Here is a 24,175-nt window from a genome sequence, read left to right on the forward strand (position 1 = left end):
TGACAGTCTGGTGGTGAGCCAAACACAATCTCCTCGGTTTTCTTGGTGTTTATCAGAAGTGCATTATTGTCAGTCCACTCGACCAGTTTGTTCACGCCAAATTGGTGAACCTCAGGTTTTTCGGAGTTACTCAACAGAGATAATAATACAGTATCATCAGAGTATTTTATTATAAATTGATTTGCTGTGTCTGTATGACAATTATCTGTGTAGAAAGTATAGCTGAACTCACAGAACCCTGGGGGGGCCCAACATTGGTGGTAATGGCAGATGAAAGGGCTTTGTTTACCTTTACAAACAAGCAAATACCAATAGAAGCATACCAATGAATCAGGTATGGATTCAGTTCCTGCTGGACCATTTTTGCTACCAGAATGTCTGCTTGCATGGTATTGAAGGCTGATGAAAACTTTAAAAAGGGCTCTTGCATAGGTCTTGGGTTTGTCTAAATGTTTCGAAATAATATGAACTAAAGAGTTAACAGCGTCTTCAGTGCCACAGCCCTGTTCATAGGCAAATTGATATGGGTCGAGGTTATTGTCTGTTGTACAGATGAAATGCCGGAGCAGAATTCTTTTCTAAAGATTTCATAATTACTGAAGTAAGGGCTATGGGTCTGAAATCCTTATGTTCCTTTGAACATGGAATCTTCGGCAAAGGGTTAAAGGCCGTGTTGCAGGGTTTATTTTCCAACGAATTTGTGCAATTTGCTTGTTGGTAATAAAGATTTAAACTGTTATTTATTGTATTTAATGTTTTTAGGTATCACAACGGAATGTAATACGAAAAAGTAGGTACTATTTGAGCGGTTTGCTATTGATTCTCATTTCCCCCAGAATGCATTGCATGACATCACGTTGGGGAGACAAGGACCAAAGCCGGATTGAGACCCTTGAGAGTAGAGACTAGTAAGAGAGTGTTCAGCAGATTATACAGATACATAGATAAATACATAGATATTATATATAGTTAGTATATGCTACACGTGAACCTCCTAAGATGGCGCAATTTTATTGGTTCGGGATACTGGGCAATATCCTGTGATTGACATCTCAAACTCGATATTGTTTTCATCGCAAAATGTCCGCTAATAACAACAAATAAACTTTCGGTCTCGGGGGCTATTCCCCACTATTCAATTCGCCTTCGGCGAATAATTGTTGACTAATGGCCTAGATAGATAGCCTAGTCAAGTCATTATTAATACCAAACTACACAAATCGTCGGGAATTCATTTAGGTGATTCGGCTCATACAGATTAGCCTACAAGACCACACAGAACAAGGGAGACAACAAGTCTGACTGGACATGCACAAAATACATCACATTAAAACTAGAAACATGCGTTGGTAGATAGATAGATAGACATATAGAAAGATAGTTAAATATGTTCTGTGAAAGACTGGATGTGCCGAAATGTCCTTCAACTAAATGAGGACAAAACAGAGATAATTGCATTTGGTGCTAAAACGGAAAGGCTTAAAGTAACCCAACACCTTCACTCTCTGTCCCCTCAATCAAAGCCAGAAATCTAGGCGTTATCATGGATTCCAATTTACATTTGACAGTTACATCAAATCAGTTACAAAATCTGCATATTATCACCTTAAAAATGTAGCAAGACTTAGAGGGCTCATGTCCACCGAAGACTTACAAAAACTTGTACATGCCTTTATCACTAGTAAGCTTGATTACTGCAATGGTCTCCGTACAGGTCTCCCAAAACAAACTCTAAGGAAGCTTCAGCTTGTTCAGAATGCTGCTGCTAGAGTTCTAACAAAGACCAACAAATTTGAACATTACACCAATTCTTAAATCGTTACATTGGCTTCCTGTAGGTCAGAGAATTGATTTTATATTGATTTTATTGATTTTTTTTATTTTTTAGAATTGAAATCATGTTGCAAACCTATAAATCCCTACGTGGTTTAGGCCCAAAATATTTAACTGATATGCTTCCACTACATAAGCCTTCTAGACCACTAAGATCTTCTGAGACCAATCTGTTAATTATCCCCAGAGTAAACACGAAACATGGGAAAGCAGGATTTAGTTACTATGCAACAAATAGCTGGAATAAACTCCCTGAGGATTTAAGACTTGCCCCAACTCTGAGCACCTTTAAAACAAGACTGAAGACTTTTATGTTTGCTTTAGCTTTCTGCTAAATCTTAAATACATTGCACTTTCTAAAAAGCTTTTCTTAACTTTGCCTTTATTTTCTATTTTATTGCTAAAATGCCTTTTTAACTTTCCCTTTATTTTCTATTTTTACGAGAAAGATACATGTTCTGATACCAGAGAGAAAGGACAAGGGTTTGAGACCCAAGTTCTGTCTGGGTTAGAGTCCTAGAATCTGGGTTGGAATTCCAGAGAAAGGACCAAGTTCCTTTAGGTCGGGTTGGAGTCCCAGAGAAAGGACCAAGTTCCTTTAGGTCGACTTGGAGTCCCAGAGAAATGACTGAGTTCTGTCTCGGTTAGAGTCCCGACGTCTGTCTGGTTTGGAGTCCCAGAATAAGGCCTTTGGTTCGTGGTTAGAGTCCCAACGTGTGTCTGGGTTAGAGTCCTAGAATCTGGGTTAGAGTCCTAGAATAGAAATTGACTAGAATCCGTGTTGGAGTCCCAGAGAAAGGACCAAGTTCCTTTAGGTCGCGTTGGAGTTCCGATGTGGGTACCACCAGTAGAGCACATACTATTAAAGCTCAGGCCTTATTGCAGCGACCCGGGTTAGATTCCTGCCCAAGGTATTTTGCTGCACGTCCTTCCCTCTCTCTTTCCCATACCTTCTTGTCTATCTCACTGTATCCTCATGAATAAAGCAAAACAATAAATTATATTGCACTAGCTCTGTTAAAGAGCGTGCAAAGAAAAAGGATTGCCAGAAAGGAAAAAAAAAAATGTTGCCAGAGTCTATATCCTGATGATCAGGGGTGATTGGCCTAATAACGAGATAACAACTTATGCTATTATATCAGCATCATTTTTTTTGTGATCACAAATTAATTAATGTTTCACCTTAACAGCTACTAACTTCAATAATCTTGAAGAAATAATAATTTTCCCCAGGCTAATGACAAAAACAAGTAGGTTATGAACAGACATCAGTGCAGAATAAGTTATGATCTCAAAACCAAGACAAAAAGGGGAAGAATCCCCATTTTGAAAAAAAAAAAAGTTTTTTTATCTCCCTACCGTTGCTTTGCAGCGATCGCTTTGAAGTGGTTGAAGCATAGGCGGTTTAGAATAGTGTCGAAGACACAATGAGTAGGGATAATAGTATTATTGATAAGTAATCAACTGTTGTTTTTATGTTTATCCATGTTCAAGTCCGAAGCCGTTTTGAATGATACACAATGTTGTATTGTGACAACTGATACCTAAACGCTTTTATTCCGTGTCCAAACTGCCTGAATTACAATATGCTGAGATCTGACAATGTCCTAATTTTGCACCACATTTGTGTCATCTGATAGCCTTTGATGCAAACTCACTATGTGGGAGTCTATCTATGGACTTTATACCCAAGGCACCAAATTGATGACCTCTTGGTGAGGTCATCATCGAGAGGTCTTTTCATGAATTCCTTTTGGGGTATAGGCCTCAAATAATAATCTAGTATGTTTTTAAGCTCTCTATCATGCAAAAATAGACCCTAGGTCTTAAGTCACTCCCAAGTGTCCTTGATTCCTAGGTCAATTACAACCTCCTCATCCACGATTATTTCCCCATGTAGATATTTTCAGTAGCCTTTTGAAAATGTATTTTGTCTGCCTTTTACTTTATTTATCTTGTTAAACAAAAATAATATAATTAACCTTTGGAATTAACTTTTTGGTGAACCAATGGCAAACATAAAACATGCCTGTCTGTCCCAAAGAGGAACAATAAATATGTCATCCCTGGATCACAAGAAAATCTAAATTATTATTGAAAGTACTTAATCAAAGAGTTACATTAAATACACATAACAGCTCAGATAACACAACGCATCGACAATGATTCAAACAACATGCAGGCTATGTAGATCAGCAGAAGCAGCATCAATAGCAATCACCAAATAAATGATAGAAAACATTGCATTAACTAACTAATATTCATTCACTAAACAATGGATTTGAAAATAAAATGCACAATTCTCTCTAGAAATGTTATCGAAACACATTTTAATGCCAAGACCATCTGAAAATACTGCCTTTATTACTTAGAATGAAAGAAATGTTATCCATGTTGTTCAAGCAGACAGGAACTTGACATACGTGACTTAATGCAGACTCCTTCGAGGCTCTGGGCCAGCTAACACTCATATGGGTCGTTAGGGTTGAAGAACAGGCTGATTAATGTACTTGATGTGAATATCATGTGTCTGCCAATTCAGTTCTCCTATGGGAGTAATTGAGCCAAGTAGGTTACTAAACATACTGGGTTCTCCCTGGTTATCCATATGAGGTTTGCAATATAATGGCAATTCATAATTTGTTCCTCTTCTAGAAATGGATCCTGCACAGAACACAGTTGAACATTTAATGCGAAGGATTTGTCTTGCTGAAAATGTTGGCAACAGTAAAGGTGTTTGTCTGTACACGTTGGACGGAATGCCCCTAACTGATGACCCCTTCCTCAACACATGTAAGAACAGCATTTACCTTTTGTCTAAATCATGGATACAAAACTGTAGGTACTTCTATGAGCCCTAAACAACATTACACAATTATTTATATATTATAAATCCTTACACATTGATGTATTCAGCCAGTACTCTTCTGTTGATCTTAATTGCTTAACCCTAATCATATATGATGTACGATACATTCATAAACATTTATGTTTAACCCTTTCCCCAGGGTCCTTAAAAGACAGACATATCAAGAACAAAGATTTACTCTATGCCATATTTACACCCACTCAGAACCTACTAAGTAACATCGTGATTAAAAACAGTGGAGTTGGAGATACTCCAGGAGAGAATACTGTTCGATGTCACATAATGCTCAAGGTGGGTGTTTGATGCACAATATCTTGTTTTAAGATGACCCAATCAATTTATTCCTGATAGACACTTGTTTCATTCCTATTAGTTGCAATACAATATAAATTGTAAGTTAACATGTCATTCTTCTGTCACTCTCTCGGTCTTCCACCCCCAGGGAAACTTTGAAATCTCTGTAAACTTGACCACAGACACAATTAATGATTTGAAAAAGAAACTGTCATTTGAAAGTGGAGTCCCAGGTCATGCTCTACATTACCAGTAATCCAAAATCTAAATGTTTTTTCATTTTCAGTTGTTTTTTTGTATAAAAAATTTGAAATGCTGTCCTCACAGCTCGAATAATTTCTTATCAGACTCAACTTTATTTTGACAGAGGGAACCATGGTGTTGGCGAGATATTGGAAGATTGTGGCATCTCTGAAGACAGAAGTTCATCAGTTAACTTTTCATTGTCTACGTGTCACGACGAACCCCAAGACAATAGCACATTGTTCAGTAATGATGTTGACCCGTCTGTGCCTCAAACCACAAAAGGGCAGAGTGTGTTTCTCGCCTCACTGTATTCTGTTGTAAGCCACATTCAATTACATGCAATTTTAATTGAATAATATATAAATCATATTCAATAATACCTATGTTAGTAATTTCTATGTTACAAGTCATTCAAGCTGGATATGGCTTCCATTACAAACCTTTTATCAGTATTATTTCAAGAAACAAAATGCTTTTGCCCTCTTTTAGAAATCAGAAAAGTGTGGAGGGAATTTCCTAAAGGTCATTGCTTATATTCGCAAACTAACTGGCTGTAACCCTCTGGCACAAAGCTTGTACCAGCTCATCTGCAAGAATGACATTGTAACCAAAACTCAGAAGGTATGTGGTACTGTTAGCATTTAGCTATCTTTGTGCTCGTTGTACCACACCACTCTCATGAATGATACATGGATGAATGTTATTAATATTCCAGACTCAAAGTTCCATATAAGTTCCATATATCCACATGCATATGCATAATGTTTTTATTATCTTCCACCCTCTAAAGATAGCAATCTTTGAGGGACTGTATGTGCTGTTTAGAGAACTTTTGCCAAGGCCTGGACAACGCACTGAGGAAAAACCAATAGATGACATTGACGTCTTTGAGTTTTCAACACACTGTTGGGCATATCTCATAGCAGCATCAGAGGTACGTTTCATACTACTAGCTGTAGACCTTGTGTTGATATCAATTAGCTTGAACGTGTCGATTGGAATTCCAGAAAGTCATCACTATCAATTGTTATTAAACATATTCAGCCTAATTTTATTTAAAGATGATGTCCAATTTACTTAAAAAATAATGACCTTCCCCCTATTTAACCAGAATGAGTCTGAGGTGCATGAAAATTATGCACCAATCAAACTGACATCTGAGGAAGGACTTCGTTTTTGTGAACCAGTCAATGTACCTGGAACACCAGTTGTCTTTGAAAGAGCTCATGTTCTTCAAAAGATCAGAGGTAAATTGAAAAGTCTACAGCACCAGTTTGTACACATGTAACATACTAGTTAAGCGCTTTGCTAGTCAATAGATGCCATTCTTTAAGTGAAACTGCAACCTGATAATATATTGTAAATTTAATAAAAAATGATGCATGCATAAATCTGACCCGTCCCTTTAGTTAATTGTCGTTATCAAATAAACAAAGACCCACATCCATGCCATTTTTATATTCTTCTCTAAACACCCATTAATATGATAATTGGACATTGTTGGACAGCTGATTAGCCATGAATCCTTAATAATGAAAAATTATATAAGGAATTTAAAGAATTTTGGTTTGTGAAGTGTCAAACAGAAATATGTATTAAAGGTAAGGTACAAAGCAAACATGAAATCAATGTTATGTTGTAATCAACATCAATAAAACAATACTTTACAAAGGCCAGGGAGCTCATAGGATTGATCTACAATGAAAAGTATTTTTTGTGACCATATGTAATCATTTGCAATATTCTTAGCTTAATTCACATTGCCTTTATTCTTTCAAAGATGGAGAGAGAATTCCAAACTGCTATGAAGAAGACTTGCGGGAGAGCTCACTGAAGAGAGACATTGCTCTGGAGAAGATCTTGCTCAGCCTGCCTCCCTCCTTTAAAACATACTTCTTCTGGATATCTCATGCTGACATGCCTGGAGAGAAGTCTGTAGCCATTTAACAAAGATATACCATTTTGAATATAAAACTGACTTGATTAAGCCACCTCTGCTTGGCCTCTTAACACAGTATTTCTGCATTGTCAAGGAAATATCCGTTGGATAGTTATATTTGAGTGTTGTTTTTTAATATTCAAATTGTTGGGTACTTACTTACACAGAACTGTTAAAAGTAAGAGGTGCCCCATTTTGGAAAAAATAATGTAGACTATTGGAGTGCTATTGACCAATCCGGTTTTTTACAATGCTGATATTAAAAGTATTACCTCAGATTTTTATTATTTCAGCTGATTAATTAGCTGATTAAGAAGCTTATAAAAGACCAAATCTATATAGATCCAATATCTTATCATTATTGGCAACTGTTATTAGCAGAATCTGGGGTGTCCTGTTATTGATACATAATGTACGATGGTGATGCGGCCGAGGCAAGGCCAAGGTTTCTTACCACCACCAACAAGTTGTGGTTTATATCTTACAGAAAGTTGCCATGGAGCAAAGGCAGCAAAAGCTAAAGTGATAAAGTCCATGTTTCTGCTTAAAGCTTTCAGGTGAATATGAAGAAGACTTTTGCCCACATGACAGAGAAAGTGTCTAAGTTCCCCTTCCTACGAGTGACTCCTCCACTCCAACTCAAGGAAGCAGGCCAATCTGGGCCATTGCCTGTCCTTCTGAGTGAAGGTACTGCATTAAGTACAATAGATATACAATAGATAATAAAGAGAATTATGTTGTTATGTATGTATACACTAGGGATGAAATTGTAACAGGTTTTTCGATAAACCAGTAGATTCCCAACTCTCAGGACAACTGTTTCAAATATTGTATCATTGAAACCATGTTTGAAACCATTGAAACCATGCACTTTGAAAAATGCCCTCTCCAGCATCAACCACTAAGCAACATTCCGCCGGCATGTTTATTTTTTGCAACAATGAAAGAAATGCTGGAAGGCATGAGCCTAGTGAAAACAAGTTACTGCTCTGTCCTAACACCAAAATATCCATTGTATTTAGAGGATTCAATTATAATAGTTTGGCTTTTTAATCCAGGTGTTAAATTGTTTAGCGAATGGCAGTAAGCAGATAAGGGGGATTATGATCAGTTGGTGTGTCTCAGTTTAAATTTAAAGCATACTTAGTTTTTTCTAGGATTGTTGAGGGAAACTTAAAGGGATACTTCACCAGTGGAGTTATGAAGGTTATATGAAGTAAATAATTCTATGTATTATAAATGTGCAAACATTTTTGAAATCGGTTCATCCTAGCCTGAGAAAAGACGGAATGTGGTCTCTCTGGCTCAAAGTAGGAAATCTCCAACTACAACAGTGCATTGCGCTCGCTGTACCGCCCGCCTGTTTCCGTTTGGAGGGGACGGACCCATTATGCTAGCGTGTGTGGTAGTGCGAGCAGTATACAGTAGCTCAGCATAAGTATTTGTACTAAACCTTTTCTCCCCAGTTGAAATAAGTGTTTATCTTATACAATAGGCCTACTTTAGTATTACAGCACTTGGGTTAGTAACCAAATCACAACAACCAACATTAATTTGAAGTTTAATTCATGAAAAAATATGAAGTATTTACAAAAATAAAACGTGTAGGGTGCGTTTGCTAGAGTCAAAATAGTTACAGCTCATCTTGAGAATCTTCCGTCTCCTGGTAGCCAAGGTACTGCCCATCTGGTGCTGGGTAATTAGCTCTGATGGCCTGGACAACACAGGAAGCCGATTCTGTCTAAGAAAGAAAGAGAACAACATTGGCAAAGCAAGATATGCCTTGAGTAGCATACAGCATTACACAATGCTGTATGCTACTTACACACGACTTCAAGCTAACGTAATGTAGCCTATGCTCTGCCAATAAGATTGGCTACTTTCGGATAACTCCATTGTCACGTTCCCCGGGACTCAAAACTATTGTAGCCAATGTGTTAGTAAAAAAATCAAACACTACTCTATGCTCAGATGTCTGTTTCTCCTGGCGGGCTTTGGCTGGCCTTTCCAGTTCACTTTCTGGGTCGGGAAATATGTGTCCAATACCCAAATGTTCAGATGAGACGTAAAGCCTGGGTGAGAGGTTACACACATGGCCCCGTCCTCGCCAGATTCAACCATTTACTCTAGAAGAAACTGGCATCGCTGAAATTCGCTGCAGCACAGGGACTCTTTGTTAGTGTCCATAGGCAAACAGAGCAAACAGGTACACCACCAGTCCACTCCGGCACGCTCCGGCTCCTTGTCCTCGGCAACAGGCAAGGCTTGTTCAGCTGCAGCCGCAGCAGCCTCCACCTCTACTTGTCTCAATTCTTCCTGGCTGTATTCTGGCTCGTACAAATAGACCTGATTGTCAGAATCCAGCAAGATTTTCAAAATCCACTTTGGCTGTTTCTCATTGCAAATTTGCTTCTGCCATGGTCGCAGGTTTATGTCGGTCTAGTTCTTGAGCTAAGCTGTGAAGAAACATGGCGGACATTGTGTTTACACCTCGTACGCGAGCTCACGCCCCCCTCATTCCTTATTGGTGGGCTTACAAATTTGCGGTAGCAGTGTTTTGTAGTCCTTGGCCCTTCTAGCAGGCAAGCAAAGTTTTACTGAGATGACGTCAAACTCACCAATTGGCGTCATGTCAGGAGAACTTTAGATCAGGAAAGCTGGGCTAAGAGAAGACTGGGTTGCACTGAGGGATTTTTTTTTATTTTTTATGTTACAATAGCGATTTTACAATGATAGAACGCCGGTTCTGAAGCGGTGAAGTATTCCTTTAATTGAAGATGGTCAGCCTGTCTGCAGAAGATGCAGAAAAAAAATTGTTTCGAGGGCTCAACCTTCATTAATGTTAATGCACATTTCATATGGTTTTCATGTTTCCATAAACTATTGAATATATATTATTTTAATGTTTATGAAAACAAACTTGGGGAAAGGACTTTTTTGTCACAATGGACTTTTGGTCACTATACTAGTGGTATCAAATGTTCATACAGTTTGAACTCTAGTATACACACACACATGCAGACACACTTATATGATTAAATGATTTGTTGCCAGCTAGCATAACTACTTTCTTGTGCCACATTTAACAAAATAAGTCAATTATTTGATCAGTGCCATTGGATCAGCATACATAGTCTCTAGTGCATTAATGGTTCATTAACACGTATTTCTTCTTGTGGCAGATAATCTCGGTATTTGTCTGTGCAAAGATAAAATACAACCACAAGTGATTCATGTCTGGGATTTTCTCATTGGCAAAGAACACCATCTGAATTTGGAGGAACTGGCCGCCAGGTAAGAAAATCAGTTTCACTTCTTTACTAACAATACACACTCATGTGTGCACAACATATATATTGCCTTATGTGGAACATAAATGTACATTTATTTTATGTCAAATAAGCCAATTTGCTAAAATGTTACCATTTTGATGTTCTCAACTGAAAAGCTGCGGACCACTTTTCAACTGTTAAATTACATTATAATACATTAACATATTTGCCATTTTTGAAAGGAAATCTTAATAGTAAATTGAATGCTATTAAATAGCACTTTTGTAACCAGTGGCCATTCAAAGCACTTAACAATCTTGTCTAACATTCACCCATTCATACACTGACGGAGTAGTCAACCATGCAAGGCAACAGCCAGCTCAACGGGAGCAGTTATGGTTGGTGTCTTGCTCAGGGAGACCTCGACATTAAGATAGTGGGTGGATCCGGGGATTGGACTAGTAACCTTCTGGTTACTAGTCAACCTGCAAAAATATATTTTGCAGGAACAATTGTCGACTTGTAGAAATTCTGATTCTCCTGCTTTTCATTTTCTTTTACACAGAACTGGTAATCTTTCGGATGACCAGTCATTTATTACTTGCAGGACTCCGAAAGAAGCAATACTGGTAATAGTTTACTTTTATACTTGCATTATATGTCATGGCCATCTGCTAACTGAATATATAATAGTAGTATAGCAATGACTTTACATTGCAATACTGGTAGAATCTTTTTTTTTTTTTAGGTGCTGATGGATACCAGTTCCTCAATGGATGAGGAATGCTATGGTGAGCTGAAAATGAGGAAAATAGATGCTGTGAAGGAGCTATTTGACAGCTTTGCAACAAGGACCATGGCCTATGATTTTCATCACGTGATCGGCTTTGTGAGGTTCAGCTCGGACGTGAAACTCATCCATACATTTACAGAAACTCTGGAAAAATTCAAGGTAGGAAAAATTATTATTGAACATTATTATTTTGGAAAAAGGTAAAATATTTGCACTTTTCCATTAGCCCTTTAGGCCATGCTGAGCCGTATTGACATCGCTGTTGAATTTCCATTATTGGATTGCTGATATCGATATTTACCACGTTTTTTTCCTAATTGCGAGGACATCGTGTAACACTCTGAGAAATATGTGGGAAACTTTGTCTTATGTGTAAACAGGAATAATCTGAAATAATTTGACTTGCTATTGATATAAGTAAGCAAAAAAGGCGGAATATTTAACTTATATTATAGCCTTCCGATTTTAAGGTAGGTCTTTCTCCTCCCGAGTCAGAGTGAATCTGAGGCAGAGTAGGGGCACGGCTTTGCAGAATGTGGGAAGGAAAAAAATAAAATAACGCTCCACACACAGAGATGTGGTAAATGTCAGGCGCACCTGTGTGAGCAATGAAAATGTTAAGTCACACTGAACAGTTTCTTGGTTGCACTCTGGAGCCCTGAAAGACATGATAACTTCATGATAAATTCAAACTTAAATAAAAAATTCCAACTGAAATAAATGTCTAAGTTTTCATATCGGCAACATATACGCCGCTACGATATATCTGTGATAGGCCGATAAAATCAGCCAACTGATATATCGGTCGGGCTCTATAAGACACACCTTCAAGCCAGAAACCCGTTTGTTAATGGATTTGCAAATCACAGCCAGGCTGGGCTGCCAAGTTGAACAATGCCGAGCCAGTCCAATGTAGTATATTCGAAAAACAATTACTGCTGCTAGGGGTCCCTAAATCAAAACATTAAAGGTCCCAAGGCATGCTACTTTACTGATGCTTTAATATAGGTATTAGTGGGCCCCTAACACAGTATTTGAGGACGTTGCCGAAATTCAGCCGTGGTACAGAATTACAGCCACTAAGAGCCAGTTGCACATTGAGATTTCCCCAAACGCGCCGTTCTGGTGTTTGTAACTTTAATGCAAATGAGGAGGAGAGAGGCGGGTCAAGGAGCAGGGTGGGGGTGTGGCCCTGAGCAGCTTGTGGCCAAGGTATCATGTGCTCTGTTTACAGTGGATATATCGCAATGGCGAGGCGCACACAGCCTTTGGCTGTGATTTGTAAATATTATAGAACACTCCAAGTGCTCTGGTGGGAGTCCTGGAGCTCTATATCTAAATAAGATCATATTATACATAGATACCTATATCATATAATATATATTATCACGGCCAAAAGCTGTGTGCGCCTCCGATATTATGAATCTCAAACGACTGTGTCGGGTTCTCCGACGTCTCTGGTTCTTCCATTTCCTCATATATCTGAAGTAGACTAAATCACGACATGGAGGAGGAAGGGATTGTCGCCCGCGATTGACTACCGCCAGAGCCCCGCTGCCCGCTCACAATGGGAGACAATCATGGGCAACAATCCCTTTCTCCTCCATGTCGCAGGGCATGCACTTCAGGGAGCCAAAGCCAAACTTCCTTTCCCCCAATTCCTTCTCCACCATGGCTGAGATAACCCAATTACAATTAGGGCATTTAGCAGACGCTTTTATCCAAAGCGACTTACATCGGTTAATATACACATTGACACACCGACGGCAGAGTCAACCATGCAAGGCGACAGCCAGCTCGTCAGGAGCAGTTAGGGTTAAGTGTCTTGCTCAGAGACACATCAACAATCAGCAAGGAGGAGCTGGGGATCGAACTAGCGACCTTTCGGTTACAAGGCAACTGCTGTACCTCCTGAGCTAAGCCGACCCATAACCCCCACTACGAGTCTCGTTGTGGAAATACCAGAGACGTCAGAGAACCCAACGTGTTATGCGCCATAACACCAACAGCAGAACGGTTATCAAAATAACAAAGAAGTGTACAGTCATAGCTCATTGTCTCATTGGCCGGCAAATTCTCTGGGCGGGCAAAGCAGAGAAGGGGAGATAACTTGGTAACTTCCAAATTGGCGCGCCCGAGCTTTGTTTTTGCAAAGGCAGAGCAGGATACCTAGTTCTCGTTTTACACCTAACGCCATTTCTAGCTACTGGGGGACCATAGTCAGGCTAGGGGAACTCATATTAATGTTAGAAACCTGATAAAGAGATCTTTTTTCACGCCATGGGATCTTTTTCCGTCCTTCGGTGGAGACGTAAAACTGAGGTCCTGACTCACTGAGGTCATAAAAGATCCCAGGGCACTTATCACAAAGAGTAGGTGTTTCCCCGGTGTCCTGGCCCCGACCAGGCTCATTCAATCTGGCCCCCTAATCATCCTCCTGTATAATTGGCTGACTCATTAATTCCCTCACTCTCCACCTCAAGCTGGTGTGTGGTGGCGCAGATTGGCTGCCGTGCATCACCCAAGTGGGTGCTACTGGTTAGTGAGGTCCCCCCTTCACTGTAAACCGTCTTTGAGTGTCTAGAAAAGCGCTATATAAATAAAATCCATTATTATTATTGTTAACAAAAGACGTAGGTGATCAGACAGAAATGTTGTTCACGGACAAGTTAATGTATTCATGTGGATTATCGTTAGTAAATTATGTTTATTCAAATTATTTCATTAATGCTTCCAGTACTTTTAGAGTTTGTGTTAAAGGGGACATATTATACCACCAGGTGTGAGTGTGATTAGCCTTACAAGCCGTTTCCACCTAGATCTATGCTGGATAGGTCAGTCTACCAGCCTACCCAGTGGACTGAAGTAAACGTTGCTCATCTATCCGTATGGGGCAGATTTTCGAAACGGCTTGTAAGGCTCATCACACTCACACCCGGCGGTATAATATGTCCCCTTTAAGCTTGTCTGCCTTCAGATTTTAGATGTTAATCTAAAGCCAGATATGTGAGACTAATATTGTCCTAACTTCAGACCTGAATTAAATTACAGCAATATCTGCGTGACCTTGAACCGAAAGGCCGGACTGTTCTGTACGATGCCTTGCAGCATGGAGTGAAGGAAATGGAAGAAGTGAAGAAGAGATTCCCTGATTGTAGACTTCGCATCATATGTCTCACGGATGGAAACGATTTTGGGTAAGTTCATAATGGTTTTCAATCAAACAGAAATGTATTAAAAGGAATATACCAAGATATCTGTACATTGGCGTTTTCCTGGCGATTTAACCAGATTCAGACAAGTTGTTTAATTCCAAATTCATCATTGTGCGCCCAGAAGGGGAGTTCGCTGCGTTAGCATTTGCTTTCCGTTAGATGCTTCCATTTATTTTACAGTAGCCTAGCTCCTGTTTGAATAAGCAATTTTTTGATGGGGGAACAACTGGAAATCTTTGGAAAGTAATTAAACGTGTAGTCCGTCAGATCACGAGGAGCTAGGCTGCTGCAACTCAGCAGGTCAATAGAAGCAGCTAACAGAAGTCTAAACCAGCAAACTCCTTTTAGAAGCATAATGATAAATTTGGAATTATACAACTCGTCTGAATCGGGGTAAGACAAGCAAACGCCAATTTATAGATATCACTGCTCATTCGTTTAATTAGCATGCTCCTCCACAACCTTACACAAGGCCAAACATTAACCACAAATTTGCTGTATAATTTAAAAGCAAATCCATACACACACAAATGGAGGTTTATGCCATTTATTTATTATCTATGCTTCATATAGTTAATGGTATTCATATGTAGGGTATATAGATTTGTACAAGATATTTACGGAGTTTATGATTGTAACGAGTTCGATGAATGAGAGCAGGCGGGGTTGTCGTTCTCTCCGCAGGAGATCGATTTATTTGGCGATACAAAACTGAACAGAAATCTCAAAGGGTAACAAAAAGGTCCATTTAGCCGTCTCTCGGTGAATCTGGCTCAGCGTCACGCTCGCTCCGGACCTCCCTGGTCCGTTCGCTCCCGGGTCTCCTACTATAACAGAAAACAGGCACATAAGTACAGCCTCCCTGATTGACCTGACCCGGAGGCGGCCACCGCCGTGGTTTTAGCGACCTGTGGCCGGACCTCCCCCCCCCCCAGGTGGTACCCCAGATACTGGATCTCCCTCCGCCCGATTACGCACTTCTTCGGGTTGGCCGTGAGCCCCGCTCGTCTCAACGACTGAAGGACGGCCGCCACCTGCCGCACATGCTGCTCCCACGTTCCACTATAGGTGACCACGTCATCAATGTAGGCAGCAGCATACGCGGCGTGTGGCCGTAACACCCGGTCCATCAGTCGCTGAAACGTGGCCGGGGCCCCGAACAACCCGAACGGAAGCACCTTGAACTGGTATAAACCGAGCGGAGTGGAGAACGCCGTTTTTTCCCAGGCTGCTGGAGACAGCGGAATCTGCCAGTAGCCCTTCGTGCAGTCCAGAGTCGTATAATAGGTGGCCATGCCAAGCCGGTCCACGAGCTCGTCGATCCGAGGCATTGGGTAGGCGTCGAACTTTGAGACCGCGTTCACCCTACGATAGTCCACACAGAATCGGACCGACCCGTCCGGCTTCCCCACAAGCACGACGGGACTGCACCAGTCGCTGTGGGACTCCTCGACCACGCCCAACTCTAACATGGTTGCTAATTCGCGCCGTACCACATCTTGTTTGTGGACGGGCAGCCTATAGGGGCGTGTCCGCACCCTTAACCCTGGCTGCGTCTCGATGTCGTGAGTAATTAGCGGGGTGCGACCGGGCAGGGGCGAAAAGACGTCAGCGAACTGGAGTTGCAGGCCGGCAACGTCCCGCGCCTGACTCCGCGAGAGGTCCTCGCCCTGACCTACCGGAGGGGTGGGACCTGGGCCCGGGACTTCCGGCCCGAGCTCTTCTCCCTCCGGCAGCGTCGACGCAAACGCGACAGGGACCACGTTGTTCCACCTCTTCAGGAGGTTGATGTGGTACACCTGTTTGTTTTCGCCCCTGTCCGAACGCGCTACCTCGTAATCCACGTCCCCGACTCGCCGCGTGACCACGAAGGGCCCTTGCCACTTCGCGAGTAATTTGGTGTTAGAGGTGGGCAGCAGTACCAGGACCTTGTCCCCCGGGGTGAGATCGCGTAATCTAGTCCCTCTGTCGTACAGGCGTCTCTGACTCTCCTGGGCGCGGTGCAAATGCTCACGTGACAATACCCCTAGTGAGTGAAGCTTTGCACGCAGGTCCATGACGTACTGGATTTCGTTTTTGCTGTCACTGGACCCCGCCTCCCAGTTTTCTTTAATGAGGTCCAGGACGCCCCTGGGCTTGCGCCCATAGAGTAACTCAAATGGGGAAAACCCCGTGGAAGCCTGGGGCACTTCCCGCACTGCAAACAACAGAGGGTCTAGCCATTGATGCCAATTTCGAGCATCTTCATGTACGAACTTGCGGATCATGGACTTTAACGTCCGGTTAAACCTCTCACACAAGCCGTCCGTGGCTGGGTGATAGACGCTTGTGCGGACGGCCTTGACCTTCAACAACCCGTAAAGTTCTCTAATCGTGCGTGACATGAAATTGGTGCCCTGGTCAGTGAGAATCTCCTTCGGGATTCCCACCCGCGATACGACATGAAACAACGCCTGCGCAACACTCTTCGCGGAGATGTTGCGCAACGGAATTGCTTCCGGGTATCGGGTTGCGTAGTCGATCAGGACTAACACAAATCGATACCCTTGTGCAGAACGTTCTAATGGCCCGATAATGTCCATGCCAACGCGGTCGAAGGGGGCTTCCACCAGGGGGAGGGGCCGTAAGGGAGCCCTGGGGACGGCCGGGGGATTCACCAGCTGGCATTCGGGGCAGGATGCGCACCACCTGCGCACTTCCGCCCGAATCCCCGGCCAATAGAACCGGGCCATTATCCGGTTGAGTGTTTTCTCGTACCCCAAATGGCCCGCCATTGGGTTGTAATGCGCCGCCTGGAAGACCATTTCCCGGCGGCTCCTTGGCACCAACAACTGGGTGATCACCTCCTCACTCTGGGTGTCACGACTCACCCGAAATAGCCTGTCCCTAACCACCATGAAGTGTGGGTAAGTCAGCGCCGCGTCTGGCCGGACCCGACTCCCATCAATACTTATCACCTGGTCGTAGGCTGAGCTCAATGTGGCGTCACGAGACTGCTCGAGGGGGAAATCCTCCACCGGTGGGAATCTCGGCGCTGGGACCTCGGGGTGAGGACCCCCCCCTTCCCCCCGATTCCTGAGCAGCGTCGGGCGCCCCCGCCTCGGCGCAGAATACCGCACATGACTTACATATCCCTACCTGTCGTGTCCGCATCCCCGTAGTCCCCCTAACTGCCTGTGGGAACCCCGCCCAATCCAACCCAAGAATCAGGGGATGCGAGAGGCTCGAACTAACCGCCGCCTTCACCCTATATTTTCTACCCCCACAACGAATTTCGATGGGGACCAAAGGATACTCGTGCACATCCCCGTGTATACACCTCACCGAAACGTTCAACGCCTCCACCAATGCCTCGGACCGCACCAGGCGCTGGTGGATCATGGTCTGCATGCAGCCCGAGTCCAACAGCGCCTGGTGCGTCCCCCGCTGTATCCTCACCGGGATACGGTACGCCTCGCCGGGACCGTGGGGAGGAGACGGGGCCCCGGTGACGCGGACGACCTGACCCACCTCCATCATGGGGCACTCCCGCCGGAAGTGGCCAGGCCGCCCACACCGCCAACACCCCTCCCCTGCCGCCTGAGCGCCCGTCTGTGGAAGGGAGGTGGAAGGCGACTCATGTGCCCGCTCTGGACCGCCCCCCCCCCCCATCTCGCCCTCGGCGCCGGGGTTGGCCTCTCCCGCCGTGGGGCAGCCGCCCCGGTACGTGGGCCCGGTGTCGGCGGTCGCTGGCTCGCCGGTGGTGGCTGCAGGTGGCTCTCCGCCAGGTCGACCGCAGCAGCGAGGCTCTCGGGCCGGTGGTACCGGACCCAGGCGGAGGTCTGAGCCGGCAGCCCCTCCACGAATCTTTCCAAGACCACGTGCTCGACCACGTCTTCCGCCGTGTTCTGGTCTGGGACCAGCCACCTCTTGGCCTGGTCCCTCAGCTGCTGGGCGAAGGCGAAGGGTCGGTCCCCCTCGCTGAAGGCCAGCGCCCGGAATCGCCGCCGATGTTCCTCGGGGTAGAGACCCAGCCGGTCCCGGATGGCCCTGGTGATCGCGTCGTAGTCCCGCTGGGCCCCGGCCGGCAGGCTGTGGGCCGCGAGCTGCGCCTCTCCGATCAGGAGCGGTAGGAGCCGGTGCGCCCACTCCGGTCGAGGCCACCCCCTGGAAGGTTTCGAGGAAGGCTTCCGCGTCGTCGGCCTCCCCCATCTTCGGGACGTGAATCTGGGCTGCGGGTCCCGGCCCTCGGGGTCCTCCGCCGCGTCCGCCGGAGGTGAGGAGCTCATGGAGCATGGCCCGATCGGCGGCAAAGGACTGGGCCAGCTCCGTGAGCACCTCGTTCTGTGCCTGGTGGAGCTGGCCTTGCCTCTCGGCCATCTGGGCCAGGTGCCCGAGTACATTTCCCAACGGGGACTGGTCCATTTGTCTGCTCTCGCGGCCCCAGATTGGGCTCCAGTGTAACGAGTTCGATGAATGAGAGCAGGCGGGGTTGTCGTTCTCTCCGCAGGAGATCGATTTATTTGGCGATACAAAACTGAACAGAAATCTCAAAGGGTAACAAAAAGGTCCATTTAGCCGTCTCTCGGTGAATCTGGCTCAGCGTCACGCTCGCTCCGGACCTCCCTGGTCCGTTCGCTCCCGGGTCTCCTACTATAACAGAAAACAGGCACATAAGTACAGCCTCCCTGATTGACCTGAGTGCAGACACCTGCTCGTCACCAGGTTCAATCCCCCCCCCCGGCCAATCCCGTGCGCTCCCAACCTGTCCATACTCCCCCTGCAGGCCAGACGTTGCACGTCCCCCCACAATGATGCTTTGTGAATACTTGCCCACGCAGATCAACAGAAAAACCTGAAATCGTTGCAGTGAATCTGATCAAATCCAACATCATTGTGGATTCAATCCTGCTTGGAAAAGTAGATAACAACACACTTCACGGAATCAGCAATGCCACAGGTATAGCACCACTAGAACCGATAACTCAGTCACACATGGTCAAAATATAGCCTATATTCAATCTATTTTTATTTGACATCCAAAACTGGATTAAGGGGGTTGCTGTTTCAAGCCACAAACAAGCACAGATGGCCTCAAACTTTTTGAAAGTGAAACTGTTCTTTCATTGGAAATGAGGAAGCCCAAGAAAAAACTTGATCCAATGTCCATCAAAAGTGCGGTAAGTTACAATGGATCCGGTTTTAATCTATATTAAATTGTTGTCCTTTAAAATCAAGGACAACAAAAGACAAATCTGACTCATGCTGTAATCTTCTAAGTTGTACGTTGAATCTGTCCATCAGACCGTTTTAAGTTGCATCTTTGCACTACACGGCTACGATGACCTCCCCGAGACGTCTCTGCCAAGCAAGTTCAACAACAAAGTCACTGTGACAGAGAAGTTCGTGCAAACCAACTAACCACTGATCATTCGTGTTATGTTTTGTTTTTCCTCCCATGTCGAGTAACTTGTTATAACCCCCAACCCACGCACTTCTTTCTAAATAGTGCTTTTAAACAAAAGATCCAGGAATCTAAAAAAAAGCCCTTAATGGAGAAGGAAAAACGTATACTAGAGGAGTTGAGAAGCCTGCATTGTGACCCTCATCCCTACTTGACCATCTTCCCATCCGAGTCAGACTTCAGTAAGTGACAATCTTGGCCACATGTGACTGGTTTCGGGAATCATTGTTATCATTTATCTGAGGAGGGAGCTTGAGACCCGGAATTGCGTCAGTCGAGTAGCAAAAAGTAGGGACTTGAAAGCAAAAAGTCTGGCTGATTCTAAAGGCTATAATCATTAATCATTGAAAGCATTGTTTTTTTGTTGAGACGCTGCTGGACGCATACAACATTTCAATAGTATTATCTCAGCCTGATTTCCCTATAGCGACCAACAGAGTTTGCTACAGACTCGTATTGCTGGTGTGTGGCAGCCTCAGCTCTGAACCACGTCAAGCAGCTAGACACACTCGGCCCTGACCGGGGTTGGGTAGTGATTCTTTCGACAATCAAATCGCTCGAAAAAAGGATTGCTCGAAAAATGAAAATAAATCGTCCAATGAGATTTCTCGAAAAATTATATATTTTTTGACAAAATCTGATTTTATTCAAATGGTTGTTTTTCACACACTAACAACTCCGGATTGTTCCGGTTGGTTCCTGCTCGCGAGAAGCGGAGACGCGCAAGCAAACGTACACAAACACACACATGGATCTGCCCACTTCCTTAAATTCCATTTGTCCGAACCATATGGAAACAGAATTAAATTAGTTGACAGAATTGATTAGTTGAAGGAGCATGTGTAACACAAGTTGGGTAATTTGGGTTTACTTGTTAGTTTTCACGATTTCTTAAAGCTTTCAAAAACCTTCAATGTACAGCAAAATCGATCTAGACAGGGCACTTGAGGAAAATATTCAGCATGTCAAAAAGGGGCAAATAACACGGGGGCATTGCCATTTAAATTAGGCCGCACTTAAAGTGCCCCCCCCCCCCCCCCCCAACAAACATTTTGAAGACCTCCTTACTTCAGGTTTGCCCATGCCTATTTTAAAAAATATAAATAAATAAATCCCCTTTCCGTTAAATTTTTCCTTTGCGCCATTATATCGCGTTTTAAGAGTTCTGTGACTGTGAGTTCCAACTTTTATGTGGAATTTCTTAGTTATGTGTGAGTTCTAACTTCTATGTGTGATTTCTAACTTCTATGTGTGATTTATAACTGCTATGTGTGATTTATAACTGTCCATAGCGTTTTGGAAGATTTTGCTGCAGGGTCCCCCTGACACGCCTTATGAGAATGGCATCTTTGAGTTGTACTGTCAGTTTGGTCCGGATTATCCCGTGAAACCTCCAACACTCCGCTTTGTGACAGTCGTATCCTTCCATCTGTTTTCTCTGATTATTATCTTTGCAAAAGAGCCAATGGAGAAGTAAATTCAGCAGTTGTTACTCTGTCTTAACATAAGCAAAGATGTACCACTGCAATATCAACAGTTCTGGTCGGATATGTCACAACATATTTGACCGCGGCTACAACGCCCACATCACAATGAAGGAGATCCTAGAGGCCGTTTATGGACTGCTCATCGCGCCTGAGGCTGAAGATCCACTAGACAGGTTAGATCGTCAAGCATATTTTCAAACAAAACATTCAAAAGAAGAAACCGCAGCTATGACTTGTTTGAGTTTGAAATTATGCAGTCCTACTCCTCATTTATTAGCTTTTCTTATAATTATGTCATGGGATGTCAATATTTTAGTACTTTATAAAAATACCACTTATAGGAATCTTATTCATTCTTATTTACCTAAGTATAGGATAAAAATGATACTGTTCAAATAACTGTTTTCTCTTTTGGTAGTATTTTGGCTGAGAAATTCCAATCCAGCATGGATGAGTATGAACAAGAAGCCAAGGACCATACTGCGAAAACCGCAATCAAGTCCTTAATTGATAAGGAGAAGGTAAAGGTTTTGAGATACATTGAGGATTATCTGAATTATGGATTTTAAAGGATTATATGCATTGTGTGTGTGTGTGTGTGTGTGTGTGTGTGTATATATATCTGAGCGCTTTAACTATTTCCTGGGACTAAATTAGCATCAGAGTGCAATGGCACTAGCCACATAATATTATGTTCAGTACCATGTGTTGCTCATATTTAACAAACATGGGTTTGGCCTGTACTCCTTGAATCAATGTATTTTAAATCATCTTGAAAGGAATTGGTTGGTCGGGTTCCTGTTCCGAGGTACATACCCCTCCATCTGACATGTCCACTCACTGGGAGGATTTTTGTGGAGCCCGTTCAAACAAAGTATGAAACAGTCTACGAGCTAAAGGCCATCGAGAAACACCTTCAAAAGTAGGTTTTAAATGTATTTAATCACATTATTGTAATGTTTATATGATGATTTACTGATGCTGTACCCTGGTCAAGTCTGTCCTTTGTGGTCTATTTGGAAAGTCCATTTTTGACCTCCAGTCACCTTCACCAAAGGCAGCCTCAAGCCTTTCTATCTTTTAGGATGATAGCATTCTTGTGAACTCTCAAACCTACAAAAAAATATGTCTTTCAGATCAAAATTTGATCCAAAAATGGGGGAAGACCATCCGCTCACAGCAAGAGATCTCAAACCACATCGAGATATGAAGAAAATGGTGAAGAATTACAGACGTCACCAGCTTGAATAACCATTGTCTTCTTTGGCTTCATGAAAAGAATCCATGATGACACATCGGTACCGCAATGTGAACCGGCATTTAGGATTCCTTTTTATAGATTATTTAAACATTTTATAAGATCAAACATTAATCAGTCTTGTGAAAATGTTACATTGGCCAATACTTGGCTAACGCTTTCTCACGGTACCTTTTTTCTTTCAACAGCGACATGCTGTACAATTTAGCAAACATGCTGACCACCTCTGTTTAGCTTCATTCCAAAAAATCACTTTACTTATTACTATACATAATCATATCTTTTTTGAGTTATAACTGTATTAAATAGAATCCTTTAATTAAGGAGCTAAAATAGTATAAACTGTATTCTGGAACCATTGCTCAGGAGACCGAATACCACAATCATAGTATATTTTTTCTTGTCTCTCATCACAAAATTATATTGTCTATTTCACTTATTGCATCATCCCAAGTTAATTATGTAAGTACACAAACCATTTTTAGAATTTTTTTTAGAATGAAATATAATATAATAAACTATTACATATAGTACTTGGTTTTCAACTTATAGATTTGAGTTGAAAAATATATAGATGTTAGATGGATTGATTTATTTGTATGTGTAATACAATATCCTTTTCATTATAGCCATGCTTATTGGAAATTTATTGACCAGCATTTAACTTCAGAATTCTGTGACTATCTTCTTATTAGGACTAAATGTTTTTAATGTCAACATGACTATATTGCATGTTGACATTAAAACATTTAACATATTATCTTTATTAGGGCAGATCTGTTTTTGATCACCTATAGCTAGTACAGGCTACTGCATTTATTATATATTACAGTTATGGGGAAAAATATTAATTTAAACCTTAATTACAGCATATTGTGCACTAGTGATTGGTCAATATTGACTTAATCCAGAGTTCACATCATTTTGCGTTTAGTGTTTTTATTAAGGGTTAGAGGACTCCCAATGAAAATGTAGGATAAAACCTGAAGTTAACTTTGTTTTCTTGTATGATTCCAACCATGCCAAATAGTTGCCATTAAGTTAAAATTGTATTTGAAACATTAAATTGGATTGAGCAATTTATGAGAAAGGCCAAACAGAGTGTGACATGAAATATAAAAACTAATAAAGTCAACATTTGGAAACCAAGATAAAGAGCTACAGTTTCTAGGTACATGTCTGCATGTTCCTTTAATTATTGATATATTTGAATATATTTTACAAACATTCCTTACGTATAGTAATAATTGAATCTCAAACTAATCATGAATTCACTTTCCACTAGATAATGTATTGTCCTCTGTGCCATTAAATTTCTATTTGAAACTAGACCAACTACAAACTAGGTCACTAGCACAACTCAAATAAGGTAAGATTTATTCTGGCGTAGTTTAAAAGGAAAGAGAAACCAAAACAAACCATTTCCAATTTCAACTTATTTATTAAAAACATTGAAGTAAACCACAGACAAATCCAAAGCAGAAACAACTTTTACTAAAAATTACTCTCAAGGGACTGCAAATACT

At 42.4% G+C, this 24,175-nt stretch overlaps 1 protein-coding gene across 4 annotated transcripts in view; it reads left to right on the top strand.

Annotated features, from left to right (window-relative positions):
* The window catches only part of LOC307071529 (uncharacterized protein), a 31,548-nt gene extending 7,739 nt beyond the window's left edge, over positions 1-23,809 (top strand). For 3 of the 4 annotated variants that reach the window (XM_079730539.1, XM_079730538.1, XM_079730537.1), the window contains 22 exons: positions 4,489-4,626; positions 4,842-4,993; positions 5,145-5,248; positions 5,364-5,559; positions 5,732-5,863; positions 6,033-6,176; positions 6,354-6,489; positions 7,023-7,173; positions 7,732-7,868; positions 10,364-10,475; positions 11,019-11,082; positions 11,202-11,405; positions 14,298-14,443; positions 19,282-19,400; positions 19,496-19,620; positions 19,745-19,842; positions 19,950-20,086; positions 21,197-21,321; positions 21,419-21,564; positions 21,810-21,912; positions 22,171-22,313; positions 22,528-23,809. In XM_079730539.1, the coding sequence (XP_079586665.1) occupies positions 4,489-4,626; positions 4,842-4,993; positions 5,145-5,248; positions 5,364-5,559; positions 5,732-5,863; positions 6,033-6,176; positions 6,354-6,489; positions 7,023-7,173; positions 7,732-7,868; positions 10,364-10,475; positions 11,019-11,082; positions 11,202-11,405; positions 14,298-14,443; positions 19,282-19,400; positions 19,496-19,620; positions 19,745-19,842; positions 19,950-20,086; positions 21,197-21,321; positions 21,419-21,564; positions 21,810-21,912; positions 22,171-22,313; positions 22,528-22,642 (2,927 nt within the window). In that variant the 3' untranslated portion in view covers positions 22,643-23,809. Of the gene's footprint in view, positions 1-4,486; positions 4,627-4,841; positions 4,994-5,144; positions 5,249-5,363; positions 5,560-5,731; positions 5,864-6,032; positions 6,177-6,353; positions 6,490-7,022; positions 7,174-7,731; positions 7,869-10,363; positions 10,476-11,018; positions 11,083-11,201; positions 11,406-14,297; positions 14,444-19,281; positions 19,401-19,495; positions 19,621-19,744; positions 19,843-19,949; positions 20,087-21,196; positions 21,322-21,418; positions 21,565-21,809; positions 21,913-22,170; positions 22,314-22,527 lie in introns of those variants that run through there. The other variant, XM_079730540.1, reaches the window with a different exon arrangement.
* Positions 23,810-24,175: the final 366 nt, after the last annotated feature.

The sequence above is a fragment of the Pollachius pollachius genome, assembly GCF_949987615.1.
Source record: "Pollachius pollachius genome assembly, chromosome: 2".
Taxonomy (NCBI): domain Eukaryota; kingdom Metazoa; phylum Chordata; class Actinopteri; order Gadiformes; family Gadidae; genus Pollachius; species Pollachius pollachius.